Source organism: Chenopodium album, chromosome 12, assembly GCF_948465745.1.
Source record: "Chenopodium album chromosome 12, dcCheAlbu1.1, whole genome shotgun sequence".
Lineage (NCBI taxonomy): Eukaryota > Viridiplantae > Streptophyta > Magnoliopsida > Caryophyllales > Amaranthaceae > Chenopodium > Chenopodium album.
Window position 1 is genome coordinate 10,889,430 of NC_137845.1, and position 27,029 is coordinate 10,916,458.

At 33.4% G+C, this 27,029-nt stretch overlaps 2 protein-coding genes and 1 non-coding gene across 3 annotated transcripts; 2 read left to right on the plus strand and 1 right to left on the minus strand.

Moving 5' to 3' along the window:
* Positions 1 to 321: 321 nt before the first annotated feature.
* LOC145573423 (small nucleolar RNA R71) lies at positions 322 to 428 on the minus strand. Its single transcript, XR_014097459.1, has one exon. It is a non-coding gene; the product is annotated as a small nucleolar RNA R71 (small nucleolar RNA).
* A 9,382-nt stretch (positions 429 to 9,810) lies between these two features.
* Positions 9,811 to 14,989, plus strand: LOC145571960 (uncharacterized). Its single transcript, XM_081630975.1, has 2 exons — positions 9,811 to 10,438; positions 13,289 to 14,989. The coding sequence occupies exons 1-2, from the start codon at positions 10,146 to 10,148 to the stop codon at positions 14,712 to 14,714; spliced, it is 1,719 nt and encodes a 572-aa protein (XP_081487101.1). The 5' UTR covers positions 9,811 to 10,145; the 3' UTR covers positions 14,715 to 14,989.
* Positions 14,990 to 18,304: 3,315 nt separating this feature from the next.
* Positions 18,305 to 25,500, plus strand: LOC145571962 (oleoyl-acyl carrier protein thioesterase 1, chloroplastic-like). The gene is made up of 7 exons (XM_081630976.1): positions 18,305 to 18,648; positions 20,374 to 20,507; positions 20,585 to 20,698; positions 21,401 to 21,496; positions 24,434 to 24,521; positions 24,637 to 24,705; positions 24,977 to 25,500. The coding sequence occupies exons 1-7, from the start codon at positions 18,307 to 18,309 to the stop codon at positions 25,253 to 25,255; spliced, it is 1,122 nt and encodes a 373-aa protein (XP_081487102.1). The 5' UTR covers positions 18,305 to 18,306; the 3' UTR covers positions 25,256 to 25,500.
* Positions 25,501 to 27,029: the final 1,529 nt, after the last annotated feature.

Here is a 27,029-nt window from a genome sequence, read left to right on the forward strand (position 1 = left end):
CTTTCTCCTACACCAAATCTCGAGGGAGTGCAATTCGAGATCAAACCCCAGTTTATTACTATGATTGAAAGAAAGCAATTTTGCGGAGCTAAGGGTGAAGACCCAAATCTTCATATTGCAGATTTCTGTCAATATTGCAACACCATTAGACAAGCTGGGGTCACACAAGACCAAATCAGGGAGATTCTTTTTCCTTTTTCTTTGTGTGGTAAAGCTAAATTATGGTATAATGGATTGAATAGAACTGCACTTGGTATTACTGACTGGTATACTCTTGTTTTGAATTTCTATAATAAATATTACCCTGCAGAGAGGACAACTTTGTTAAGGAGTTCAATCCTAAATTTTTCCCAAGAAGCGGATGAATCTTTATATGAAGCTTGGGAAAGATTTAAGGATTTTCAGAGAGAATGTCCCCATCATAAACTAGAACAGTGGCAGATAATCCAAGCTTTCTACAATGGGCTTGGATATAATTCAAGAATGATTTTGGACTCTGCAGCTAACGGAAGATTTATGAATTTGTATGTGAATATATCGAGTAATGTTGTCGAAGAGATGGCTATTCATAATTCCCAATATGGGAATCCCAGAGGATTTGCAAATAAGGGAAAACATCAAGTCGATTCTATATCCTTTTTGCAAGCACAATTGACTTCTATTAGCCAGAAATTAGACAATATTAATAATTCTAATTCATCTTTCGTTGCTAATGTTTCTGCTATTGGTACTAACCCTGTAATATTTTGTGAAAATTGTGGTCCTGTAGGTCATTGGGCGCAGAATTGTAGGAGCTCACTTGAGAAGGTTAATGCTTTTCAGGCATATAAGCAAATTAGTCCATACTCCAACACCTACAATGCAGGATTGAAAAATAACCAAAATATGTCGTATAATAGTACGAATGTGCCTAACCCCCCACCACAGGTACAACAACCACAGCAGAGGTACTACCAACCTCCACATCAGAGACCACAACAGGTTGTTGCTCCTCCATTTGATTCTGACCTATCAGAAATCAAAACGATGTTAGGTACTATGCAGAAGCAGATGCAGAGTAGAGATGCGCAAATTGACTCATTGATAGCACATAATAAAATGATAGATACTCAGATTGCGCAACTTTCGGCTACTCTGCAAACTCGCCAGCAGGGAGCCCTACCATCACAGCCAGTACAACCTACAGAATATGCGAATGCAATTACCCTGAGGAGTGGTTCACACTATGATGGGCCTCCTATGCCCAAAGATGATGAACCTGTTATAACAAAAATTGCTAATCCTGATTCTGTTATACCAAATGATGTTGTTACTAGCCCTGTAGGGCTCCAGGGTAGCACTAATATTTTTGATAATTCTTTGCAGGGTAAACTCCAGGACAAGAGTGGAGATGTATAGAAACCAGTTATCAAACTTCCATTCCCCAATAGGCATTTAAAGAGTAAGTTGGATAAGCAATTTAGTAAGTTTCTGGAGATTGTGAAGAATTTGCAGGTAACGGTTCCTTTTACAGAATTAATTACTCAAGTTCCTGCATATTCTAAATTTATGAAAGAAATTTTAACTAGAAAAATATCTATTAGTGAGGTAGAGACAGTTGCTTTTACTGCAGAATGTAGTGCTATTTTACAGAATAAATCTCCACCTAAACTAAAAGATCCGGGTAGTTTTTCTATTCCATGTCATATTGGTAATCTGATGATTGATAAAGCTTTATGTGAGATTTGCAAATTAAATATAGGTAAATTAAAATCTACTAATATTACTCTGCAAATGGTCGACCGTTCTGTTAAATACCCTTTAGGTATTTTAGAGGATGTTCCTGTTAGAGTAGGTAAATTTTATATACCTATTGATTTTGTTGTTCTTGATATGAAGGAAGATTTGCAAATTCCGATTATTTTGGGTAGACCATTCCTTCATACTGCAGGGGCAATAATAGATGTGAAAAGTGGTAAACTTACATTATGTGTAGGGGATGATAATATTACTTTTAATCTGAATAATGTCCCTAAAAGCCCCATGTTAGAGGAAAAGTGCTATAGTGTTGATGTGGTTGATGTAAATAATTTTTCTAATAAGCCCCAAGCTCTCGTTAGAGATCCCTTGGAGGCGGTATTTTGTGTTGCATCTTCCGCAGGAAAAACTAATACTTGGAAAGATGATGTGGATGCTATAGAAAGAGCTCTAAATTGTGTAGGACTTGGGTTTGAGGATGAACAAGTGGAGAAAGAGAAGCAAGTTGTAGAGTTTGAGGCCGTAGTGAAAGTCCCACCCGATCAGGTGGCATTTGCTCAAACAAGGAAAAACAAGAAGAAAATCAAGTGTAACAAGATATTTCGAGCAGCAAGTTCCATGGAACAATGTGGTCGGACTCTAGAGGCGGGCCCGGTCGGGCCACGCTCGCCCGGTCGGGCGCGAGGCCGCGGCAGCAAAACTGGCCAACTTCAAACAGCCATACCTTTTGCGTTTCTTAACGAAATTTTGCGTGTGACCTATCATTGGAAAGCTCTTCAAGTCTACTTTCCAATGCAATTGAAATCACGTCATTATCATTTGTATAAAAAAAGTTATGAGCAAAATAGTGCACCTGACTCGCTTTTGCCTTTTCTCTTACTAATACTTTGTTTCTATTTTGTCCAAAATTGTAGCAAGGTGATGCATTGCAATGTTTGGGATGGTGGTGGAGACAAGTTTGATGATGAGGGGTAGTCACTTGGATTACAAGCTTCCCTTTAAGCCAATGAGGACATTGTCTGATTTAGCTTGGGGGGATTTCTTGTATATTTAGGTACTCTTTCTTTCCCTTTTCTTTTTATTTTTCTTTGGTGTGCTTAGTTTAGATTTTATTGCTTTCATAGTATAGATTTTATTGCTTTCTAGTATAGTTTTACTGCTTTCTTATATGAGAAAAATACAAAAAAATTAAAAATCAAAAAAATACAAAATTAAAATACGTTCCAATGAATTATGAATCATGCTTCCCTGTGCCCCTTGATGAAATTTTTGAAATTATTTTGATTCTTGGTTATTGATGATAAATTTTGTGGATTTGTTGGTCATGATTTGAAGTTTGATTGCTTGGATTCCTAAACATGCGTCAATTTTGTCCAACTACTTGTGAATATAGTGCTTGACTAGTTGATTTGGTTAGGAATGTGTGTTAGTTCCTGGTATGTCAATGAATTTGAGTATTGGGGCAACTATGAGTAGTGTTTCATGGCTCAATATTATGCACATGTGGAGGACGAAGGCATTTATTCTTTAGGTAGCCTTCAGATGATTTTAGATACATTTGTTCCCTTCTTGCTACCCATGTTGTTGCTTGTGCCCTTTTTAATTGTTTATTAGCCACATTACAAGCCATTTTTGCCCCATTGGTTACTAGTCCCAAGCTTGGCTTGGGGGAGCTATTAGTGAGTGAGGTGAGGGAGTTTGTAGTGTGCACGTTATTTGCACAATTTGGGTGGGTTATGAGAAGCTATTTTGTTCTTGATCATGGTTTATTTTTGATGATGTTTGAAAGTTAAATTATCTTGAGGAAAAATAAAGTATGATGATATGAAAAAAAAGAAGAAGTTCAAGAAAAAAAATAAGTGAAAAAAAAGAGCAAAAGGAAAAAAAATTGTTATATGTTCAAATGTTCTATATGAAGGTTGCTCAAGAAAAAAAAAAGAAAAAAAATTCAAAGAAAAAAAAATTGAGTTTCAATGAAATAAAATCAAGTTTGAAGAGTTAAAGTTTGTTATTCGCTCAAGTTTTACATTATTATATCTTATGAGTGAAATTGTAAGTGTTGGGATTGTTTATATTGTTTGGAGTTGTATTTGGTGGATTTTGTTGGAGTTGGTTATGTTGGAGATGTTGATCATTATTTATTTTGATCATTGGTTTTATTAGGATTTGGCTCCCTTTAAGCATAGCTTTTCTCTCACATTTCCCAAATTTATCCTACCCTTTCACCCTAGCCTTACATTACAAGCTTTAAAGACCTTCCGACCTTGTGCATAGAGTTGTGTAGATGTGAAAGTGTTGCTTATCAATGCAAGTTATGACTTGACATATTCCGAGTCGACTATTAGGTTGAGTGTATGTCTTTTTAAACACACGAGTGCGTGAGTTTGGGAGGGCATTGTTCACATAAAGGGGTTGGTTGGAGAGCGATCGAGTACATCTTTTACTCGCCACATAAATGAGAGTTGAGTGTGTGAGCACTAGTCTTGAATTCTATATGCTCTTGTGGTTTGCTCTATTTGACAATTGTTAGGGAAGATTGGTAGTTAGATGGATTTGATTGGTTGACTTTGATACATGTTTGTCAGATTTACCTTGAATTATATTTATTGATTTTAATTGTATCTGGGGTGAAGTATTGATTTATTATTCATTGCTTTGCTTAGGGACAAGCAAAGGTTTGGCTTGGGGGAGTTTGATGAGTCTAATTTATATATATTTTATTCCCCGTCCCATGGTCATATTTCTGCTAATTTGAGCTCTACGGAGCTATTTTTATTACTAATATACGTTTTCTAGTGTTTTTGTAGAGTTGGTATTATTTTGTAGGAATCTGCAGATTTATGACGATTCCCGAGCTTATCAAACCACTATGAAGATATTGGAGAGGGATCGTATTTTTATGACCGTATATTTAAAGCTCAAGGCCGTGCTAAATAAATTTAGTTCGGTGAATAAGGGCTCGATTTTAGTGATTGAGGTCCAACGTTCCCCAAGAAATTACGAACCAAGGTCATTGAGAAATTGGGCTCAAGTTAACAAGATCCAACTCAAAGCCCAAGTCCCACAAGAGAAGTCCAGCTCGCTGCTATGATTGACGGGCCCGGTCGGGCAATAGCTGGCCCGATCGTATACGCTGGTATTTTGGTGAATCATAGTGGGCTATGTTATCTAGGCCCACTTGATTGTTGTTATGTCGGTGGGTATTGTTATAAAAGGGGGAGAGTAGTATGTAATTAAGCAGGTTAGATTATTACTTTTCTTTAATTTTTAGTTTAATATTTCCGTAACTTCATTCAGCTAGGATTTTAGTGGAATCTTTTATGCTTTTTCGTTTTCTAAGTTGACTTTAGTTCTTTAGTTTCTTTAATCCTTGAGTCTTTAATTTATTGTTTTCGTATTACTCGTAGTTTGTCGCTTTGCAATTTCTTCGGATTTAGTTTTACTCTTATTTCTTTGTTTGGTTTAGTTTTAGTTTATTTTTATTGCTTTCATATTAGTTTTAATATTATTGCTTTTAATTATGTTTTTTTTAATTACTTTAACTAGTTTAGTTTTAATTACGTGTGAGTAGTTTTCTTTCTAGGGTTTGTGGGGATCCATAAATAATATGAAGGGGTAATTTATTATTATTGATTGTCAATGCTAGATTAATTTCCTATTGATTGATTCAATACTATGCAATTAGATTAGCGCTGGTTTAATTGTATGAGTTACGCAATATTGATTCGAGATTCGAGAGATGAGAATTAATATTAAGGCCTAGTTTCAGTAGGCAGTTTAATTTATAAATGGTTAAGTCGAGATTCGAAAGATGAGGTTTAATACCGGTAAATTAACTCTGTGATTGTAATACGTAGCGAAAGCCCTTTATGATCTGATTATTTGATACATTGATAATTGATTAATATGTTTTACCCTAGAATATTATTTATTGGTGAACCTGAGCCCTAGGTTTTTTTATTCATTGTTTTTCCTCCTACTTTTATTTCTCCCTACTTTATTTTCCCTACTCATATTCTTCGTAGTATAGACTTTTATTATAACAATATTGGTTACCTTAATAGTTTAGATTATAATAATTAATTAGGAGTAGAAAGACTTGTTTTTCTGTGGATTCGACCCTACTTCCCTATCTGCATTAGTTAGAGTACTTAGGTAATTATTTTTTGATTAGGTGATACGACTTTAGCCTGTCATTGCTCAATCGTCATGTTCTCTTCGGATGACACCATGTTGGCGGGATGTTTCGATAGGGGAATCGGTTGTTTCTGGAGATTTTCGAAGTTTATCTAGTCGTCGGCCCCACGGTGGGCGCCAAATTGTTTATGCCAAATTTCTCCAAAGGGCGTCCTAAGGCTGGGACGTACGACGGCTAGAGTGATTCGCTAAATAGACGTGAATTGAAACAATAAAAGACAAGGTGTTTTGATGACGCAGAAAACCCAAATGCGGGAAAAACTGCGGGTGGGTGCAAGACCACCGATTCACTATGAAGAATAGATGATTACAATGTTGTGAGAGCTTTTGAATGTAAGTGCTAAGCAGTATGAGTGAGATGATCCTCAATGATACAAATATCGTCCTATTTATACTATAATCATGCTAGGGTAGCTAAGCTGAAGATATCCGTTGAAGATGCTTCAAACGTCCTCCGCAAAAATAGGAGACCGTTGCTTGACCTAGTCTTGAGACTATCTTCTTGTTGCCTTTGAATTATCTGGGGAAAAATCCCATAAAAATAGGAGGAACAAACTGCTGAAGTGAATATATTCCAGGACTTAGTCAAACCGAGGTTCCGGGGAGATATACTGCCCTTCGCTGCTTCACTGTCTCTTTGGTCATGCGTCTTGTCGTGCGTCGAGACGAGTCTAAAAATTAACCATAACACTTACCATTTAAAAAATAAAAAAAAAAATATTATAGTGATTATACTAGTTTGGAATTCAATTCTATGTATTCTTAAACATCCCAAGCATTTCTCACAAAGGCAGGGGTTGCTATCTTTATTTAGCATGTATATGCTTCTCGTTGTATGAAAAATTGAAAGGGTTTCTTATGATTCTGATAATCTGATCAATGCATGTCCTCAATGATAAAGAATAATTGTCAAACTAAAATGAGGTTCGAACTTGGTTCTTTTTAGTTCAGTGGTCAGTGGATATATAGAATTAGAGAGAGTTGAGTAAGATTGTTTTTTTTTTTTTTGGTGCAAATGAGGGCAAGCCTGTGAGAGTTGAGTAAGATTGTAGTAAGTTGACATTGAACCACTAATTAATAATTTCCCGGTTTCAAAATATTTACACTATATTGACTTTTGAATGTTTTGATATTATTCATTTACATTACTTTGATCATATTGTATTATTTTATATGTTTTTTCAAAAAAAAAATATAATATGAAGTATTATTTATAAATTACAAGTAATACAAATACAAGTATTCTTTGGTACTTTTTGTTTAAGGAGCGGCTAGTTAAAATGACAAATAAAAAGGTCAAACTTTCAATCTCATATACTACGTATGAGATTTCACATAATTCAAGCTTATTTTATACCACTAACAAAGATTGCACCATTACCGGTCCACATTCCTACCAATTATTCTTCATATACTTTATACTTTTTTTTTTTTTCACACAAACTATTGTTTATTCCTATTTTACTATAAACCGAAATACAATAATTATTATTCCTAATAGAAATTCAAAAGTCCTCGATGGACTAATATTCTATCTTCAATTCTTCATAACTAATTCACTAATTCAAAAGTCCTCGAAGAAGTTTGCTCTGAACGTCAGCTATTGTGCTTGTACTTCTAGTTTCTCGTCCTTCAGTCAGTGTCATGAATTTGAGTGTTAGTCTTGTAAGTCTGGTATTGTGTCCTTACCCATGAATTGGAATTATATACCAATTGTAATGGGTAAGTAAGGCCCTGTTCTTTTGAGTTTCTGGACAGAGCAGAGCAGATTTAAGAAGAGCAGAGCAGATTGAAACAGAGCAGAGCAAAGCAAAGCCGAGCAGAGCAGATTTCCTTATTATTATTATTATTATTATTATTATTATTATTATTATTATTATTATTATTATTATTATTATTATTATTACTACTACTACTACTACTACTACTACTACTACTACTACTATTATTACTATTATTATTATTATTATTATTATTATTACTACTACTACTACTACTACAACAACTACAACTATTATTAATATTATCGCATTATTATTATAATTATTAAATATTTTTACTAAATATTAATTATTATTATAATAATTATTAAATATTATGTAATTATTATTTTTATTATTATTTTTATTAAAAATTAATAATTAGTATTATATTTAAATATTAGTTATCATCTTTAATATTAATTTATATTATAAAAATCAATTATTATTATTAATAATATTAATAATAAGTATTATTATTACTATTATTGTCATTTTTTGAGAAAATATTATTATCATTATTATTTTTACTATTATTATTATTATAAGTAAAAAAAAAAATACCTACAAAGTCAATCAATTTACAAGAATTTGGTGGGGAGCCGAGATACAATCTGGGCCCCCACCCCTCTAGCTATAGTGAACCTGATCCTGCTGAAGATGTGAGTAGCTGCACGAGCACCAACGTCCTGAGTTTTAGCGAACGCCTGAACCTGCTTCAGCAACGCAATAGCATCCTTCTCTAATTCCCCCAACGAAGAAAAGGAGAAAGGCAGAAAACCATAGCCAATAGCCCTACAACGCGCCATATACTTGTCCCGCTTCCGCTGAGCCGCCGCCGACACAACGCGACCAGGAACAAAGTCAGACAACCCCGACTGTGTCAAAGGTGAAGACCCTGTCAAGTCAACACATACATTAAGGCCTCTATCCCAGGAATAAAGCAACACATCTGCTGGTCGTAGAGACCCGTCGTTCCCTCCAGTCAACCCAATGTTAACCTCCTTTCGAGCAAAAATCCCAGACCGAAAACAAATATCAACAAGGGTGTCATGAACAACGTTGTGCCGATGTTTAATACCCACCATCTCAACACAAGACACTGCATGATCCCCAAAAATATCCCCATTAAAAACCCTTGAGCAAACAGAACACGGTGTTGAAACGGAGAACAAAGGAACACCCAACCGGTAGCAAAGAACACTACGGTAAGTCTTACCATTCATAGTCTGACCCAATTCCGATATCGGGACATTCCGCAACTAGGCCGAAGAGTGATCCCCCTGTTGGGACTTCCATAAGGCAACCTGACGCGGTGATAAGGAGAAAGTGGAATCCGCAGATGCAGTGACCTTTATTATTATTATAATAATAATCATTATTATTATTATTATTATTATTATCAATAATTATTAATTATTATTATTATTATCAATAAATAATAATAATAATTATTATTATTATTATAGTTCAATATTAATTATTATTTTAATTATTAAATATTAATTATTTATTATTTATTATTAATTTTTAATAATATTATTATTAATAAATATTATTTATTTATTAATTATTATTAAATATTAATTTTTAATAATATTATTATTATTATTAAATATTAATTATTTATTGTTGTTATTATTAAGTATTAATTTTTAATAATATTATTATTATTAAATATAAATTATTTATTATTATTATGAAATATTTATTATTATTATAATAATGATTCAATATTAATTATTATTATTAAATATTAATTATTTATTATTATTATTAAATATTAATTATTATTATAATAATTCAATATTAATTATTATTATTATTATTAAATATTAATTATTATTATAATAATTCAATATTAAGTATTATTTTTAAGCAGAGCAGGGCAGGGCAGAGCAGATTTCAGCAGAGCAGCTATAAAGAACGAGGCCTAAGTGCGTTGTTTAAAGCTTTGTAACCTGTCTAAAAAAAAATAAAAAAATTCACTGCACATCTAAAAGAAAACGATGTAAAATTGAGTATAGTTCATAGCACGTCTCACTCTTCAGTACTCACGTTGGTACCCTTCACTATCCAATCAAGGTCACAAACTCACAATCCCCTTTCTCTTTCTCCTTTCTTCAGTCTTCCTTTCATTTTTGGTCCATCAATTTCAGAAAACTTAAAATAAAGTTTCAATTTTTATCTACTGTAAACATTCCCTAATATTCCATTATTCTGCTGCCCTTTATTCTGATTATTTCCTTAGATTAATTTTCTTCTTTTCTCTTTCCCAGTAACTCCAATTTGAGCTGAAAAGGGGAAGAGAGAGAAAATTTGATGAACTACCCATTTCTCAAAATGCCCCAAATTATTTGGATCTAACCCTTAATTTGAAGGTCTACCCCACATTGTATCTCAAAAACCCCATTTCAATTTTTTGAGTTTTGGGTGAAAAGTTGGCTAAAAATGAGGGTGTTGAGTGAATCTTGGTGTTTTTGCAATGGTGGGGGTAAGTCTGAAAGACTCAAAGCTGCCATTTTTACTACTAAAAGCTCAGCAATGGCGAAACTTTCAGCTTCCTCAGCTTCTTCCGCCTCTGGAAGCTCCGTCGGTGGCGGCGGAGAAGCTTCTGGAACTGGGTTTTTGATTCATAGGAACCTTCTTCTGACAACACATGCCAACATTACTTCTGTTAATGCAGCTGAGTCTGCTGAGATCCGGCTTCAAAATGGTGTTCCTGCCACTCTTGTGCCTCACAGGTGAAACTTCTTATCATACTTTTGTTTGATTTTGTTGGGAAATTGATGTTGAATTTTCTGGGATTGTTGTCTGAATGCAATTAGTTGTGTCAGTAATTATTTGTTCTAAATTGTGTTGTACATTTACCAGATTTGATGATTATATTCACTATTCAGTTCATTAGAGTGTTTATTGAGAAGAAATGATTTGTTGATAAGTTTTCTTAATTGTGATATGATGAATTTATCAGTTAAAATGTGAGAAATTTGTAGGTGGTTGTAAAAAATTACAGATAATTTGGTGTAGTAATTAACCTGAAAATTTGTAGACCCCATCAATTTTTTAACCTTGTTAAAGTTTGTGATGATATGTGAGTTACTACGAACAGTTACTATAGGTTTTTTTGTAGATAGTAATTTGTATCGTTGATTGCTTTTTGTTCAAGTTTGAATATGAATAAAAAAAATTCAATAAAGAATCTTGTGCTTTGTGATTTAAAATTTGGAGTTTCAGGATGGTGAAACTGATGGAGATCACATTTTGTGGAGCAATGATTTACACTAGTAAAACTTATGCTTTAATTTGAAAATGTTCTCGTTACCTTTTACGTCTATTAAAGTATTAAATTGTGCTAGGAGCATTGGAATATCGGATGTGTAAGATAGCTATGGTAATCATGTGGTAAACTATGATGTCAAATCAAGAAAGGGAAAATATTCTATTGCTTTGGGCCCATCTGTTGTATATAGAATAATCTGACATACTTTTCAAATTCTAAGAATCCTTGCTGGTCATAAGTCATGACAGGTTGTACAATGTGAGTAGGTAAGTGCTAGAGCATGTGATAAACTGTGATGGCAATGTTTGACATGTAAGCGGCTGGATTTGGTTGGTAAACCAGGCGTATAATAGACAGATTGAGAATTCCAGTCCAGTGAACAGATAGCAGGTTTGCATTTGATCAGCTTAGTAGAAAGGAGAGGTTAAAGGAGAATCTTAGTTGTATTGACTTTTTAGATTTCAATTTTTAGTATGATAATTGGCTGTTGAGCATGAAGATTGATTATGGAATTTATTATTTTGAAGACATAAAAAGGATATGGAACGGTTGAAAATGACCTTATGAAGATTCTGTTATATAAGGACTAAGGAGATGGTCTGGGATTGATGTGTTTGTGGAGCTATTTATAATGTAATTGTGATATTTGCTGAGGTTGATATAGAATAACTTGGGTTGATAAAGCTATGGAGGAACTGAAGAAGCTTTCCTAGTTTCCTGGCATGGAAAATTAAAATATCTGTTGGAGATTCAGCTAGTCTTGGAAGTTTTTTATTTAGCATAGCTAATACAATTGGATGTATAAGAATGCACATGGCCACTTGTTCTGCTAATTTTGGAGTGATACTTGGAATGCAATCGATTCTATAAATCCTATTTATTGATGTTTTTCCTGATGGTAGAGGTTCCGAGCAATGTTATTGTAAAGCTTATTAGGTGTATGCATTTTTGGGATTAAGGCTTCGTTGTTTTTTAATGTAGACTTGTCAGTATCATTCCTTTACGACGTAGTCACTTTGAATAAGATGTAGTTACAAACGATTGATGGAGTGTGCCTTTTTAGTGTATAAGCAGACCTTATCATCATCCTGGTTAAAGGTTTTGGGCAGAGAATTTCAAGACTTTGTAGTTATACAGGCTTGATTCCTGTTGAGGCATTTCTTACCTGGGCTGTTTGTTTTTAACGGGATAGAGAGATGGGAATAGCAAATGGAATCCCAGAATGACAATTCCCATGTTTGGTTGGTAGGATTTCGTTTAAAAAACATACACACACACACACGGGGATGAGATTAAGATGTCTTATTATCTTTTGATTGTGACGGGGTTATTAGAGGTAGGAAATCTAACTAAATATTAATTGCCAAGTTGCCATAACTGAAGGAGGGAAGGTATTTAATTAGGCTGTTTAGTAATCTCGTTATACATTCACGATATTTTTTCATAAGAAACCATAAAGAGTGACGAAAATCTCTTTGTAAATTTCTTAATATAACTCCAATATCTATTTCCATCCTTACTCTTTAACCTCCAAACTACTTGTGCTAATTACCTAGTAACCAAACACCCATATATGTTAACTTGTTTGAATTAAAGCTACTCCCTCATGTTAAAATGTCCCATCACCTCAATTTGATGTTTTGCATGCTTTAACCAAACTTTATTTCATAGATCATAATACACTACTTATTTAGGATACTGGAAAATAAAAGATATACACTAAACTGAGAATGAAATCCAGGTTCAAGTTCTGGTTTTTTTTTGCTATTTCTTTTTCAAATGATCTAGTGTATTCATCTGGATTCTAAAGCATGATTGTTGCTCTCTTGGAAGAAAAAAAAAGTTACTTTCTTAGAAGGTTTGTGATTTATGAATTGTTGGAAGCCGCTTCTGAATAAATTAAATCACCTCTGAAGTAGAAGAAAATTTAGTAGATTATCCATTTATTGGAATTTAAAAGAGTATGATTAAGGACTTACATGACGAGGAGAGATATATAAAACAGTGAAATGTAGGCTATTTTTTTTTTTTTTTTTTAAAGCTTCGAAGCACATTGGTATTGGAAATTGCTGGAGAGACTAATTGATTGTTAGTTTTTAGGTAAGTGAGTACGATGTATTAGGAATTAAAAATATAAATGTAACGTAAAATATGTTGCAGATTTCCTAATTATCTTATCTGTGGTGATTTCCTTATTTAGTTCATCTGCTCTGTTGGTTGACGATTCAGACTATGAGTCTATGACTAGAAGATACTGTCATCTATTCTATTAACCGATCCTTTATTTTTCTAACTCCAAAACTGCCATCAGGTTTTTCATCACCAGTTCTGTGCTTGATCTTACTATTGTGGGCTTAGATACCATTGAAGGAGATTCAGTTGCACATGGTCAGCAACCTCACTTTAAAGTTTGTTCTAAACCAAACCTCGAATTAGGCAACATTGTATATCTTCTTGGGCACGCAGAGAAAAAAGAACTGTCCATGGGTGAAGGGAAAGTGGTTATAGCTACCGATAATCTCATAAAACTATCCACTGAAGGCTTTACTTGGAGCCCTGGATCTGCTGGTTTTGATTCGCAAGGCAACCTTGCATTCATGATCTGTGATCCTATGAAGCTAGCCACTTCACCAAATACCAAATCTTCTTCAACTTCATCATCCTCTTCAGCATCGTGGAAGAAGGATCTTCCTATGCAATTTGGCATCCCGATGCCTATCATCTATGACTGGCTAAATCAGCACTGGGAAGGCAGCCTTGATGACCTAAGCAAACCAAAATTGCCACTGATGAGGCTGATGTCAGCAGGCCATAGAAGTGAGCATTCTTGTGCTTCTTTTACTATGAGGCAAGTTTTCAAGGCAACTGAAGAAATTGAGGGAACCACATCATCATCAAATACCGTATCAAAACCTAGAGAACAGTCTGGACAAGGGTGTTCTGCTGCTGGACACGATGGTGAGGAGGAAAAGGTAGTCTTGCAACCACATGGTAGCACCACTCACCTTCAGGGAATTCCAACTCCAGAAATCTATGAATCACCAAAGGTCACTTCAAATCCTGTAAAGAAGAATGAAACTACACAAATCCAACTCTTAGATATCAACTTCCCTCCAAGAATATTTAAAGCCCCACCAACCCAACCTTCAAAGGATCTTCTCCCGGGCTCAGGTGATAATTGTGTGAATGAAGCTCCTTTACAAAGTTCATACAAAGTGGAAAGAGAAGAGGAAAACCAAATGAAATATAAAGAGGCTGCAGTGATGGAGGAAACTGGCTCAACTGGATCAGTGGGTGATGCACAGAGCGAGGTGCAGTCTAGCTGTTCACCAGTAGGGGTCTCAGGAGTGAGAGATGCAGAGAGTAGTGATGGAGAGACATTGTATTCAGCAGAAACTGCTGAAAGCAGAAATTATACTAGCCCTAGGGAAGGGAAGTTTCAGCCTGTTGGGAGGAGCCAAAGTTGTGTGAGCTACAATAGGTGGGGTCCTGTTCACCGGAATCCTGTGGCTCGAAGAACATCGTCCTTGGAAAAGCAGAGAAGTTTTATGCAGCCAAGAAAGACTTACTCACAAGGAGCTCCATCTCACAAGACAATGGACTATTTCAGTCCTACAGTCTCTTCTATCATGAAGAAGCGGAACAACGAGCAGCAACAGCAGCACCCTCCACCACCGCCACAGCCAAGCAGGCCTCGGCCAACTGCAGTAAATTCTTCGCCTAGGTGGAATTTTTGATGTACCTACAAATTGTGAAATGTAGAAGATAAAAGGATATACGATAAAGTTATAACTCTTCATTTGTGGTACATGAAAAGTGAAGCCGCTTGCCATTGTTTCCATTTTCTTACACTGTAAGTTGTAACTAATTTGTTGTCACCACCCTTGTAGACAGGCACCTCTTGAATAATAAGAAAAATATTAGAAAGAAATGTTGTAGCTCCACTGTACACTATCAATTTCTCATTCTTCATGTGATACATAATTACATATGCCTAAGATTGAATTGCAGCTATTAGTCGTTGACAGCTTGACACCAATCATAATGTTATATACAGCTCTCCTCACATCTTATCATCAACTAAGCTAGCTGACATGAGGATCGTGGAATATGGACATATGGTACAGTTTAGTACCTCATGTCCTCTTCGGTTTCCCAACCTTGAGATCAGAAGATCCCATCCTCACCCGACCCCTTCTTTGGGCTCAATACCACATCGGCTATCTCAAGAGAGAGACGACAAACAAGCCGGCAAAGTTTTCTCATACAGACACTAAATTAGCTGTTCTGCACATAATAGGACATATAAAGGTGGTAGCATGGTCCATGTATTGAATATTGATGTATACCGTTGTATAAACTGTCAATTACTCATGTTCAGATATCTGCTATGGTATCAACATGACTAATTTTATGGCTCTATTACAGACACGAGCATATAAGCTGTGCAACAGAAAGCTGAAAAATTCTTTATCCACTTGTTATGCATCTAAGGACACCAAACCTGGGTGGTCCATTTTTCCTCTGGATTTGGGTGCATATATAATGATATTAAACCTTAAGTTTTTTATGTGAAATAATTCAGAGGATCTGGATAACATGCACTTGATCTCTTTGTGGGACACTGGGGGTATATGAGGTCTCGGCCTATTAACAAAGATTGATGGTTTGTTTACAATATGTTACAAATTCGAATTTCTCCCTTTTTGATAATTTGTAGTGCCCTTGTAACTCATTTGGAAAATAGTAATAATTTTTTTTTTTATTATTATTATTAGACTGTTGCTTTTGTTAGCAAGAGTAGCAAAAGTTGTGTTTTTGGCAAAATATTGTTAAGAGTTTTTTTTGCTGATCTTGAGGTTATCTTTAGATTTAGATGAGAGTAGTCATGTTATCATTTGCAAGTTTTGCCACCTTTTTATGCTCTCTATGAATTAACCATAATCCAAACTAAAGTGAACTTATGTTAGAAAGCCTCAATTAATGGTCTGTTATAAGTTGATCACACAAAAATTAATAGCCAATGTAGCTAGTGTAGGGTGGTATTTCGTATCACTCAAAATATCAATCATTTTGGAAAGATACCTTACATAGTTAGCGTTTCAAAACAATCAAATAATGTGCTTATTATTAACAAAATGCCCATAATTGAGATTATTCTTGTCAGTTTTTCTTTTTTATAATGAGTATCATAAACATTAAAGTGTCGATTTTTAGAAATATATGGCCATTTGTCTAACATCCTCATACTCAATTATCGTCGTCTAGCTAGATGATTAATTAAGTAGATTTATGTTTAATTGTTGTGCTAAAAGCACAATTTCCTTCCTCCATACAACTACTTTGACGCATAAGGAGTATTAGTCGAGACTTTCAAGGTTTAATCAAGCAATATTATAGATGAAAGCAAAGAAAGAGGAAAGGGTCGAGCACAAAGTTTGGCAAGACATATGAAAAAACATTAGGTCAGGTAGAGTAGATTATTAAGGGTCGGTCAGTAACAGAGTAACTACTCACTGAATAACAAGAACAAGTAACAGCCTTTGGCCTCAATTTATTAAAGGTGTTAATAAGGAGAGGTAAGAAAAAACAAAAAAAGCAAATAAAATTTTTAGGTCAAATTATTGAAATCAAAGTGTCTTGTATGAAGAATTTTATAAAATACCCTAACATTTTTTTTTTATTGTCCTTAATTTTTTTTTCGGTACTTTGATCCTTTTATTTATCATACTTAATTAAGGCGCATTTAAATATTTAATTCACAAGATTTTGTTTTACATATTATTGTAATTTATTAATAGTGAATATATAGCAGCTTACTTTGGACTTAATAGTATATGTATTGCGAAGTATTTGTCTAAAATTAAATGAAAGTATTTATTGTTATAACTAGCTTAAATCCCTTGTTAATTACTTTTAAAAATAATTTTATAAAATTATATAAATAGAATGACTCATGTATTAAAAATATGGTATATATTATTAAAAACCTGCAAGAGAAAATGTTTAAATTACATGTAACATTTACAATGGATAGTTTAATATTTTTGGAAAGGAATTATATTTTATTTTATATAAAACAAATATCATAACAATTTTGATTTATTTTTTATTTTAAGAAGGTACTTTCGGAGGGAAATTTTTTAATGCAATATTGACAAATGTTTTTTTTATTCGCTTTTAGTATTATGTAATTGATTGATGATTGATTGATGAATTGAATGTGGATACTTGGACTTATTTGAACATATTAGTCATTTAACACGTTTAATTGTTTGTTGTATATACAAATTGACTTATATGATGCTACAAAAATTGCTTTGTGGATGATTTTCTTTTGTGTACCCACACAGTTTTTAAGTTACGAAGTACCTACTCAATAATTGAGATCAAATAGTTTTTAAAAAATTTCTTTATTTTTTTTTTGATAAACAGTTTTTAAAAAATTTCTAATATCCCCTCAAATAATTTCTACTAACATAAGTACGAAATAATTATAAATAATTTGTTTTAAAAGGGTTGACAACAAGCAATTAAATTGACATTTTTTTTTACGCAAAGTGGAGTTTATTTTTTTGAAAGTAAAACGGATTTTAAATTGACATGGATTGTAAATTTACCAAAAAAAAAGTTAATGTTAAAAAAAAAAAAAAAAAAAAAACACAAAAAAATTTACTGTTATTAAAATCATAAACCCATTATATATTATGATTTTAGCCCCTGCTTACTTCAGCTTAATTTCAATTCAGTTCAGCTCCAATCAGTTCGATTCGATTCAGTTCAGTTCCTAATTCCCTTCTCTCATAAAATATTTAATTCTTTTCCTAATTTCATTCTCTCAAAAAATATTCAGTTTAGCTCTAATCAGTTCAGTTCTATTCACTTCACTTCAGCAAATCAAATTATGCCCTTACTCCATACGTCATAAAAGGGTGGACTACAACTCCAAGCGGTTAAAATTGATTTTTTTTTTTACCTCCCCAAAACGGAGTTAAAAATAAATTTACCATAAAAATTTACTGTTATTAATATCGATCACATGTGTAAATCTAAAAGAACCAAAAAGTCTGCTCCTAATTTTATGGGAAACAAGTAGACTTTTCTCACCTGCATCTTTTTAAATTTATTTTTAATTTAGTTGCACAGTTGTAGTGACTCCATCGTCCCAATTGTAATAAAAGATAAATTTCAGAGCCAAATAAATAAAATAAAAAAACCTTCTTCGATGTTATCGAACTCAGTCTAAAACCCACGAAAATTATACAATTTGTTCACAAATAGAAACAGAGAAAAATCACTGAAAATCAAAATCAGAGATCATAAATCACGATGTTGAATTCATCATGCAATGTAGTAAGTGATAAAATTCAATCTTTTACTCAATGCAGTTTCTGGGGTTCTCCCAAAATCCTCCCTAACTTGAATCGTCGCCGAAACGTTTCTTTTCCGTGCTCGAAACGCCCTGATCTGTCTGTTTCTGTTTCAACGACGAGTAACAACGGGCTAACCCAAACTGAAAACGGGTCGGGTTCGATCGGGTTGGCGGACCGTCTCCGGTTAGGAAGCTTGACTGAAGATGGGTTGTCTTATAAGGAGAATTTTATTGTGAGGAGTTATGAAGTTGGGATTAATAAGACTGCTACTGTTGAAACTATTGCTAATCTTTTACAGGTAATTTCTCCTTTTAACTTGTTGGAAATTTTTGTTTTTTTGTTTGATTTTGAGTGGTTAATAGTGGATATTGCATTATGGGTATGATTTAGTTTGGGGTTTTGAGTTGTAATTTGGTGAATATTGTATGATGGGTTTGATTAATTGGTGAATTTGGATTAATGGGTTTGGTGTAATTCTGGTTTATGAGTGTCAATTAATGAAATTCTAATTGTGGGTGAAGATTATGTTTTGATTTTTGAATTTGGATTAATGGGTTTGATTAAGTGTTGTTTTATCAGTGTTAAAATGGTGAAATTAGAGTTATTAGTTTTATGAAAGTTTGCATTTTGAGTAGTAATTTGGTGAATTTTGATTAACGTGTTAGATCAAATTTGGTTACTGAGTGTTAAATCAGCTAATATGGATTAATGGATTTGGTAAAAAAATTTGGTTCACGAGTAGCACTCTGGTGAATTTGGAATCTTAGCTTTGATTAAATTTGGCTTTTGAGTGGTGAATTTGGTAAAATAAGCTTTATAAATTTTGGTTTAGAGTAGTAATCTGGTGAATTGGAATTATGGGTTTGGTACTTTGGTTAATTTTGGCTTTTGAGTGGTGAATTTGGAATAATGAAGCATAATTGGTTTTAAATGGTCCATGGATAATTGATAAATTTTGCATAATGAGTTTGATCAAGTTTTTGAGTGGTAAAATGCTGAATTTTGGATTGCTGGATTTGATGAAGTTTTGGTTTATGAGCTGTAGTTGAGAAACTAGATCAATGAGTTTGTCTAACTTTTGGCTTTTTACATGTTTATTGGTAAATTTGGATTATTGGGCTGTTAAAATTCTTTGTGGTAATTGCTGAATTTGGATTAACAAGTTTCAGCGATATGGAGTATGAATTAGTCAGTTATTTGTTGTCTGGGTATCATTCAGGATTCATAGATTTTAGAATTCTCTCATATTTAAGATTTTTATATCGTATGGAACAACCTTCTTGGTTTATGATCTTGATGTAAGGCTGTTTAACGTGTTTGATTTGAGCCTTGAGGACTTGAATTTGGCAGTTTATCCTTTAGAGGAGATTTTTAAATGAAAGTTTTGCTGGAATTTTGGTGACATCAGTTAAAATAAGCTTGATTAAAAAGTTTCTAATGTATGCTTGTCTAGTTGATTCTTGATAGTGATGTCATTTGCAAGGAAGTTTAACGTTTTACCTTTTGGTCTTGTCAATGATCATTTGAAGGAGTAGTCTTCTACATAAAACAATTGGGATCATGGCTGTGATTGTGATTATGGTCCACAGAAGCATGAAATGACTTCTTATGGCTGTTACACCAATAGCTTGGCATTTTATTTTTCAAGGAACATATGACAAAGATTGTTGTTACCCGTAGTTCAAGAGATACTGAACTTGAACCATTGAAAATTTGTACTCCGTAAATGCCAAATTTTGAATTAAGACTCATTTGATCACGTCTTTGATTATTCTTTGATCTGTGTTATAGTCATCGTGTTACACTGTGGTGGTAATTCTTTATGCAATTTCCATGAACTGATTCTTCCTGTCATTTTCCGATATCTTCTACTATGCATAGATGCGTGATATTGGTATCAATTCGAAAAACAACTATTGTAATTAAAGTGCTGTTAAGAGATCTTTTCTCTTACAGGATTTGCTTTATGAATACACGCTGTATTCTGTTCCATTTTAATGTTGAAGGGGTCTTTGTGATGTAGGAAGTGGGGTGCAACCATGCACAAAGTGTTGGATTCTCAACTGATGGATTTGCAACAACCCCTACCATGAGAAAGCTTCATCTCATATGGGTGACTGCGCGCATGCACATTGAGATTTACCGATATCCAGCTTGGTATTTTTTTCTTTTTCTATTGCTGTTGAGGTTTTCCAGGACGTGTTATTCTTTGACATGTCTTATATGTGGTGCAGGAGTGATGTAGTAGAGATAGAGACGTGGTGCCAAGCTGAAGGAAAAATTGGGACGAGGCGTGATTTCGTTCTTAAGGACTATGCAAATGGTGAAGTTATTGGAAGAGCTACTAGGTAATTTCCCGTCATCAGACCTATTTCTTCTCATTTCTCTCATTCGTTGTAGGTAATGTTTGTGTGATTGGTGTCTTAATAAAATGTGTATTGTACAGTGTACAGGTTGAAATTACATAAGGATTTACCCTTACAAAAGACTGTTTGCTAGATGTATATTTTCTGTCATGAAAAATTTATTGAAAATTTTATTTTAGACGTTATGGAATTAGCCTTTCTTCTTCTATGTTGAATCAGATGACACTAAAGCACAATTTGAATCAGAAAACCCGTGGGCGTATTAGATTTATGTTCATTATTTACAATAGTGGAAGATGGGAACTGAGTAAGGATTTTTTTTATTTTAGTTTCCACTGGGATAGGAATGTCGTCTGGTACCATATAGGCAACTGTAAAGGCTTTTGTATGGTCAACTCCCCCCCCTCCGGTCCTACCCAAAAATAAATAAATAAATAATATGTAAATAAATAAAAAGAGAAGTGGCCTCTTACCGATGAATAATAAGGGCCTGTTCTCTTCCGCTTATTTTCAGTTCAGTCCAGTTCCTAATTTCTTTTTCTCATAAAATATTTAGTTTAGCTCAGCTCAGTAAATGAGAATAGGCCCTAAACCTATTATCTTTGGTGCATTTTAAAAAAGCCTAAAACTTGTATTGGTTTTTGTTGAAGATGGCTGCTAACCAGTTTCTTTTTCTTATTGCAGTAAGTGGGTGATGATGAACATGGATACAAGAAGGTTGGAAAGAGTTACTCCTCAAATTGGCGAGGAATATTTAATATATTGTCCAAAAGAGCTTCGGTGAGCATTTTAATATATCTGCCTGTACATTTTTAGTGTGATAGAAGACTGAAGACTGCAATATATTCTGATGTATCTTAGTTGTAGTCTTCACCATGCTTCCCTTTTTGTCATCCTGCATTTGTAGTTTATTAGCTGGTTTACTGCTCATTATCACATTTTTGAACCCTTTCATTATATGAATCTTGGTATGTAGGTATGAATTTAAGTGTCTAATATGCCTTCAGCCTTTCAATTATCTCTTGTTTGATCTATTTCCAAGCGTTCAGAAGAATCAGAACAATCATGATGTGATAATTCTTTGGCAATGAAACTCTGCCTATTGTCTAATGTGGGTTTTTATTAAAAACTAGATTTGGTTTAGATCAATCATTGATGAAAGACAATATACTCTAGATAAGTGCAAATGAAACAAACGCAAAGTTATGAAAGATGGATATATGCATGCCATGGTTGTGTATAAGATCTCGTTAAATCTATGTGACAACCAGATAGTATACAATTGGACCCTGAAAATTTACATGGTCTTGCACCTCTTGTGCTCAAATTCCTTGCCTTGTGGACTTGTGGTGGTTTCATCGTTTGAGTCTAAGGCTGAGAGCCTGAGAGGACTACGTTCTTAGGGAATATGTGTAAGAATTCCAGTAGAGTGGACAGTAGCTGAGAGGAATGGGAATCCTCATTATATATTGTCTTTTACTTGTATAGTTAGATACTTAATTTTTAGGTGATGCAATCACCAATAAAGGCAAACTTCAATGTAGATTTGTAGTGGACAAATAAAATCTTTAGGACAGTACACTTTGTATGCCTCAAAGTTCTGCTTGGCATCAGCCCCAATTGGAGATGAATTTCCATTATCTTTTTGTAAGTTTCAGTGTCTCTCTTCCTTGCATATAATCAATATCTTCAAAGGATAGCCTGTTATCTTTTCATACAATTTTATCTGCATGCCTTGCGTTGCGTAGCGACATAGAAATTTCATATACACTTTTGATGGGATTTTGCATTAGTTTTGGTGCTGCAACCTTTGTGTACTCCTTTAGGCTAGCATAAACAGCAATGAGAGTTTAGGAGGATTTTTGCAACCATTCCTTAGTTCCCCCCTTTCCAAAAAAAAAAAAAATTAATAAATAAATAAATACACAAACATCTTGAATGATCAGAATACATGGGTATATTTTATCTTGGCTGTGGACTATTCTAATCTTTTAACTTAATCTTCTTCCTTATCATCATTAGGTTTAGGTAGAGCAATTACAACACAACACACTTAGGCCCCGTTCTTTAGAGCTGCTCTGCTCTGCTTCAATCTGCTTTGCTCTGCTTGAATCTAATCTGCTCTGCCCTGCTGTGCTCTGCTTAAAAATAATACTTAATATTGAATTATTATAATAATAATTATTATTTAATAATAATAATAAATAATTAATATTTAAATAATAATAATTAATATTGAATTATTATAATAATAATAATAATAATAATAATAAATATTTAATAATAATAATATTATTAAAAATTAATATTTAATAATAACAACAATAAATAATTAATATTTAATAATAATAATATTATTAAAAATTAATATTTAATAATTAAAATCTAATATATATAAATAAAGTAGGCATTTTTCGGGAGCATTTGGCGCGCTACATAAGAAAAGGTATTATTTTGTCCAATGAAAAATTAGATTAATAATTTATTTTAGAATTAAAAAATTTACTCGCCACCTAAGCAAAAGTGACGAATAAGATTTAAGAATTTTAACACATAGGTAAAAACAACGAATAGAGAATAATTAAAATTTAAATTATTTTTAAAAACCAATTATCTTTTTTTTTTTACATATATGGATGCAAATTTTTAATCGCAAATATCTTTAATCTCTCCCTAGAAAATATTGTAAAAGTTTGATTTTAATAATGTACTCATCGAGACGAATAAAACTAAATCTCATATGACTAATTTCCCATAATATTTTATAGTTAAACGATTATAAATGAGACTAATAAACAGAACGAGTATATTAAATAAACGCATAGGCAAAAGACTTATTTTAGTCAATAAAAAAACGAGATTTGTCATTTCTTTTTTGAATTAAAAATTTAAATTGTCACATAAGCAAAATTAGTGAATAAGGTTTGGGATTTTAAATTCAAGCGTCACATAAAATAAATAAAACAATAAAAGATAACTTTAGTGTTAAAATTAAAAAAATTATCTTATGATATTAGGAATTTTATCCATATATTTAATGAATGATCTTTATAAATATACACAATTTCAAATTAAATAAAATGATTACTAGAACCGTGCATCGCACGGACTTATATCTAGTAATAATTAATATTGATTTATAATAATAATTAATAATTAATAATAATAATAATAGTAATAATAATAATAATAATAATAGTAAAAATAATAATGATAATAATATTTTCTCAAAAAAAAAAAATAATGACAATAATAGTAATAATAATACTTATTATTAATATTATAATAATTGATTTTTTATAATATAAATTAATATTTAAAGATAATAACTAATATTTAAATATAATACTAATTTTTAATTTTTAATAAAAATAATAATTAAATAATATTTAATAATTATTATAATGATAATTAATATTTAATAATAATACTAATCTTCGGAAGTCACCCCCTACCCCTCCCAACTTTACCAACTAAGCTAGCTAATGTGCACAACCCTTCACCCAGCAATTAAATCTTATACTTGGATTCCTCAGTTCCTCTGTAATGTCCCTCTTGGTGGACTATACAAGGTGGTTGTCTAGAATTTGAAAAATATATTGTGATGCCTCATTCTAATGATTGCTTTCTTTGTATCTTTGACTTATGATGAATTACCGACCTTTCTTTTTACCCTTAAAATTCTCTTATAGCTCTTTTATGTGATGACATCCGTAGATTAGCATTTCCTGAGCCAAACAACAATAGCTTGAAGAAAATATCAAAGCTGGAAGATCCTGCTCAATATTCAAAACAAGGGCTGGTGGTAAGATTGTTAAATTGTTGAGCATAAATACCTTACAAATGTGTCTTTATTTTTTGCGCTTGAATTTCTCTATTCTAACTAACATGAAACTGTTTGTGTTTCGAATATTATACAGCCCAGAAGAGGTGATCTGGACATGAACCACCATGTAAATAATGTCACCTACATTGGATGGACACTGGAGGTGAGTTGAGGTCCTTTTATTGCGAGTTCTTTGCAGACTCTCGTTTTCCATCATAGGTGGCTTTCTGTTTACCAAAATGATGTGTGAACTTTCATCCATTTGGAATAAGTTCATCTAGTTGTCACGTCATTTTTAGCCATCATGAGTAAGACTAAACTTTATATTTAATCGGGTATTTTCTATGCTCTTCCCATCAGGTCAGTGAGTGTGTACTTGTGTAACAACAATATGGTCTAATAATTTGCAATTAACATTATTTATCTTTTGGCAGAGTACTCCTGAAGAACTCGTGGACACTCATGAGTTGCGAAGCATCACCTTGGACTATAGACGAGAGTGTCAGCGTAATGATGTTGTAGATTCTCTCACAAGTGCCGAACCAATAAAATTAAATGAATCCATATTACAGAATGGAACAAATGGAGCTCCCACATCAAGTAAAGACGAAAATGATAGTGTTCAGTTCTTGCATCTGTTGAGATTATCTGCCGATGGGTCCGAAATCAACCGAGGACGCACTGAATGGAGAAGGAAGCCTCAGAGACAATGATCATTCTTTTCTTGCTCTTTTCATGTTTATTTTCAGTATACCCTAGTTATTGAGGTTGATTTTGCATTTATATTATTTTGCGTTCTTTTTGCACTTGATAAAAAAGTATTTTGATTTCGTCGTAGAATCAGGAAGAACACTAGCTCTCTGCCGGCCCAATTAAATTTGTATGTAGTATTTGCCTATTTGGTGCAATTTATAGTACTGCTTTCTTCATCATTTGGGAATTTGGTTGTAAATCAGGAGTTTCCGTTGCCAGCATAGTTGCGGATACTTAATACTCCATACTTCATAATTTTGCAGCTATGGTTTTTCTGATAAACCATAAACGAAATGGCACCGACCGACAATGCAGATTTTGATTAGCCTCGAACATTCTATCTTCACTGTGCTCCATATCAATGAACTGTGTATTGCATTAGCTCAGCTTAATGATCTAGTTTCAGAATCAACCCAGAATAATGGTAAAATACTGCCAATAAATTGCTTTGATACAAATTACTCAAGGGTAGAGCAAACTTTTCCAAAGTTGGTGAAGAAGCTGAAATGCATCTAATTGAACAACTAACACATACTAAAACAGAATGCAATACATCGTCTTTTTCTGTAAAGTGGAGATCATGCTCACCTTGTGTAAAATTCTAGTAATAATTCTACCAAATTGATAACCAAAATAAGAACCACCCCCATTTTTTACCATCTTGTCAGTGCAGAGTATATTAAACAACAGTACTTCATATACCGGTTTCGATTTCTGTCACTCATGTATATGTACCAGTTCTTCATTGCACGTTTATATCATACAAAAGAGCAATATCTTGAGAAAGAGTGAGAAGAAAAAATCATGATGAAACTGCCTGCAACATTGCTGCTTTTAGTCCTGGTCCTCGGGACAGTCCTCACTGGTTCCGTGTCTGGAAGAGTCGTGCCAGAGGACAAAGTCTATCAGCCTCAAGGTCTTGGTTTATTGGGGCACCCATTCCTTGGCGTCTTCCCCCTCGGAAGGCCTGGGTTTCTCTTTGGTCCTTTTGGCAGAATTGGTTTCTTCCATGGTTTCAAAGGAAGCCTATACAAGGGTAATCCGAATGCTGAAGCAGTAGCAGCTGCACCATGATCTGAGCACCTGACTATGCTAAAAGTATATGTAATAACTATGAATAAAGTCTTTTACCTGTTTGGTGAAGTTTGCAATGTCACTGTTATTTTCATGCTCTAAACAAAAAAAATCGCGAATTATTATAAGATTCCTGTTGTTAAGCCTTTAAAATATACAAGGGTAAAGGGTTGCATCTTAACAAACTTTTTTCTCATATAATTTTATTTCATCTGTTAGCACACAATTTGCAGGTTTGAGCAAGGTTAGCCATGAGAACAGAGAAGAATTAGAGAAGCAAAAAAACTTTAAGACCCTCCTTCAACCTCTTCCTTTGCACCGCATGTGGGGACTGTGCAAATGGGTCCGGCGAGACCCTGGCCTGAATCAGTGAATCACAACATCCACCCAAGTATGTCTCAAAATGGGGAAATAACAGACCATTTAAAGTTTTTTAACAGAGAACAAATTATCAAACCAAGAAAAATAACTCTCTAATCTATTTGGAAAAGCAAGGTTGCACTGCGCATCTGCACTAGGAACAAACAATACAAATTACTACAGAATAGCATGTTAAGCAGCTCTTCAACAACCAAATCCTTGGGTATATAGAACCACTACCCTTTGCAACTGTAGGAGAAATTATCAGAGTACAATACTGAAATCTTGAGCCACAAGAAT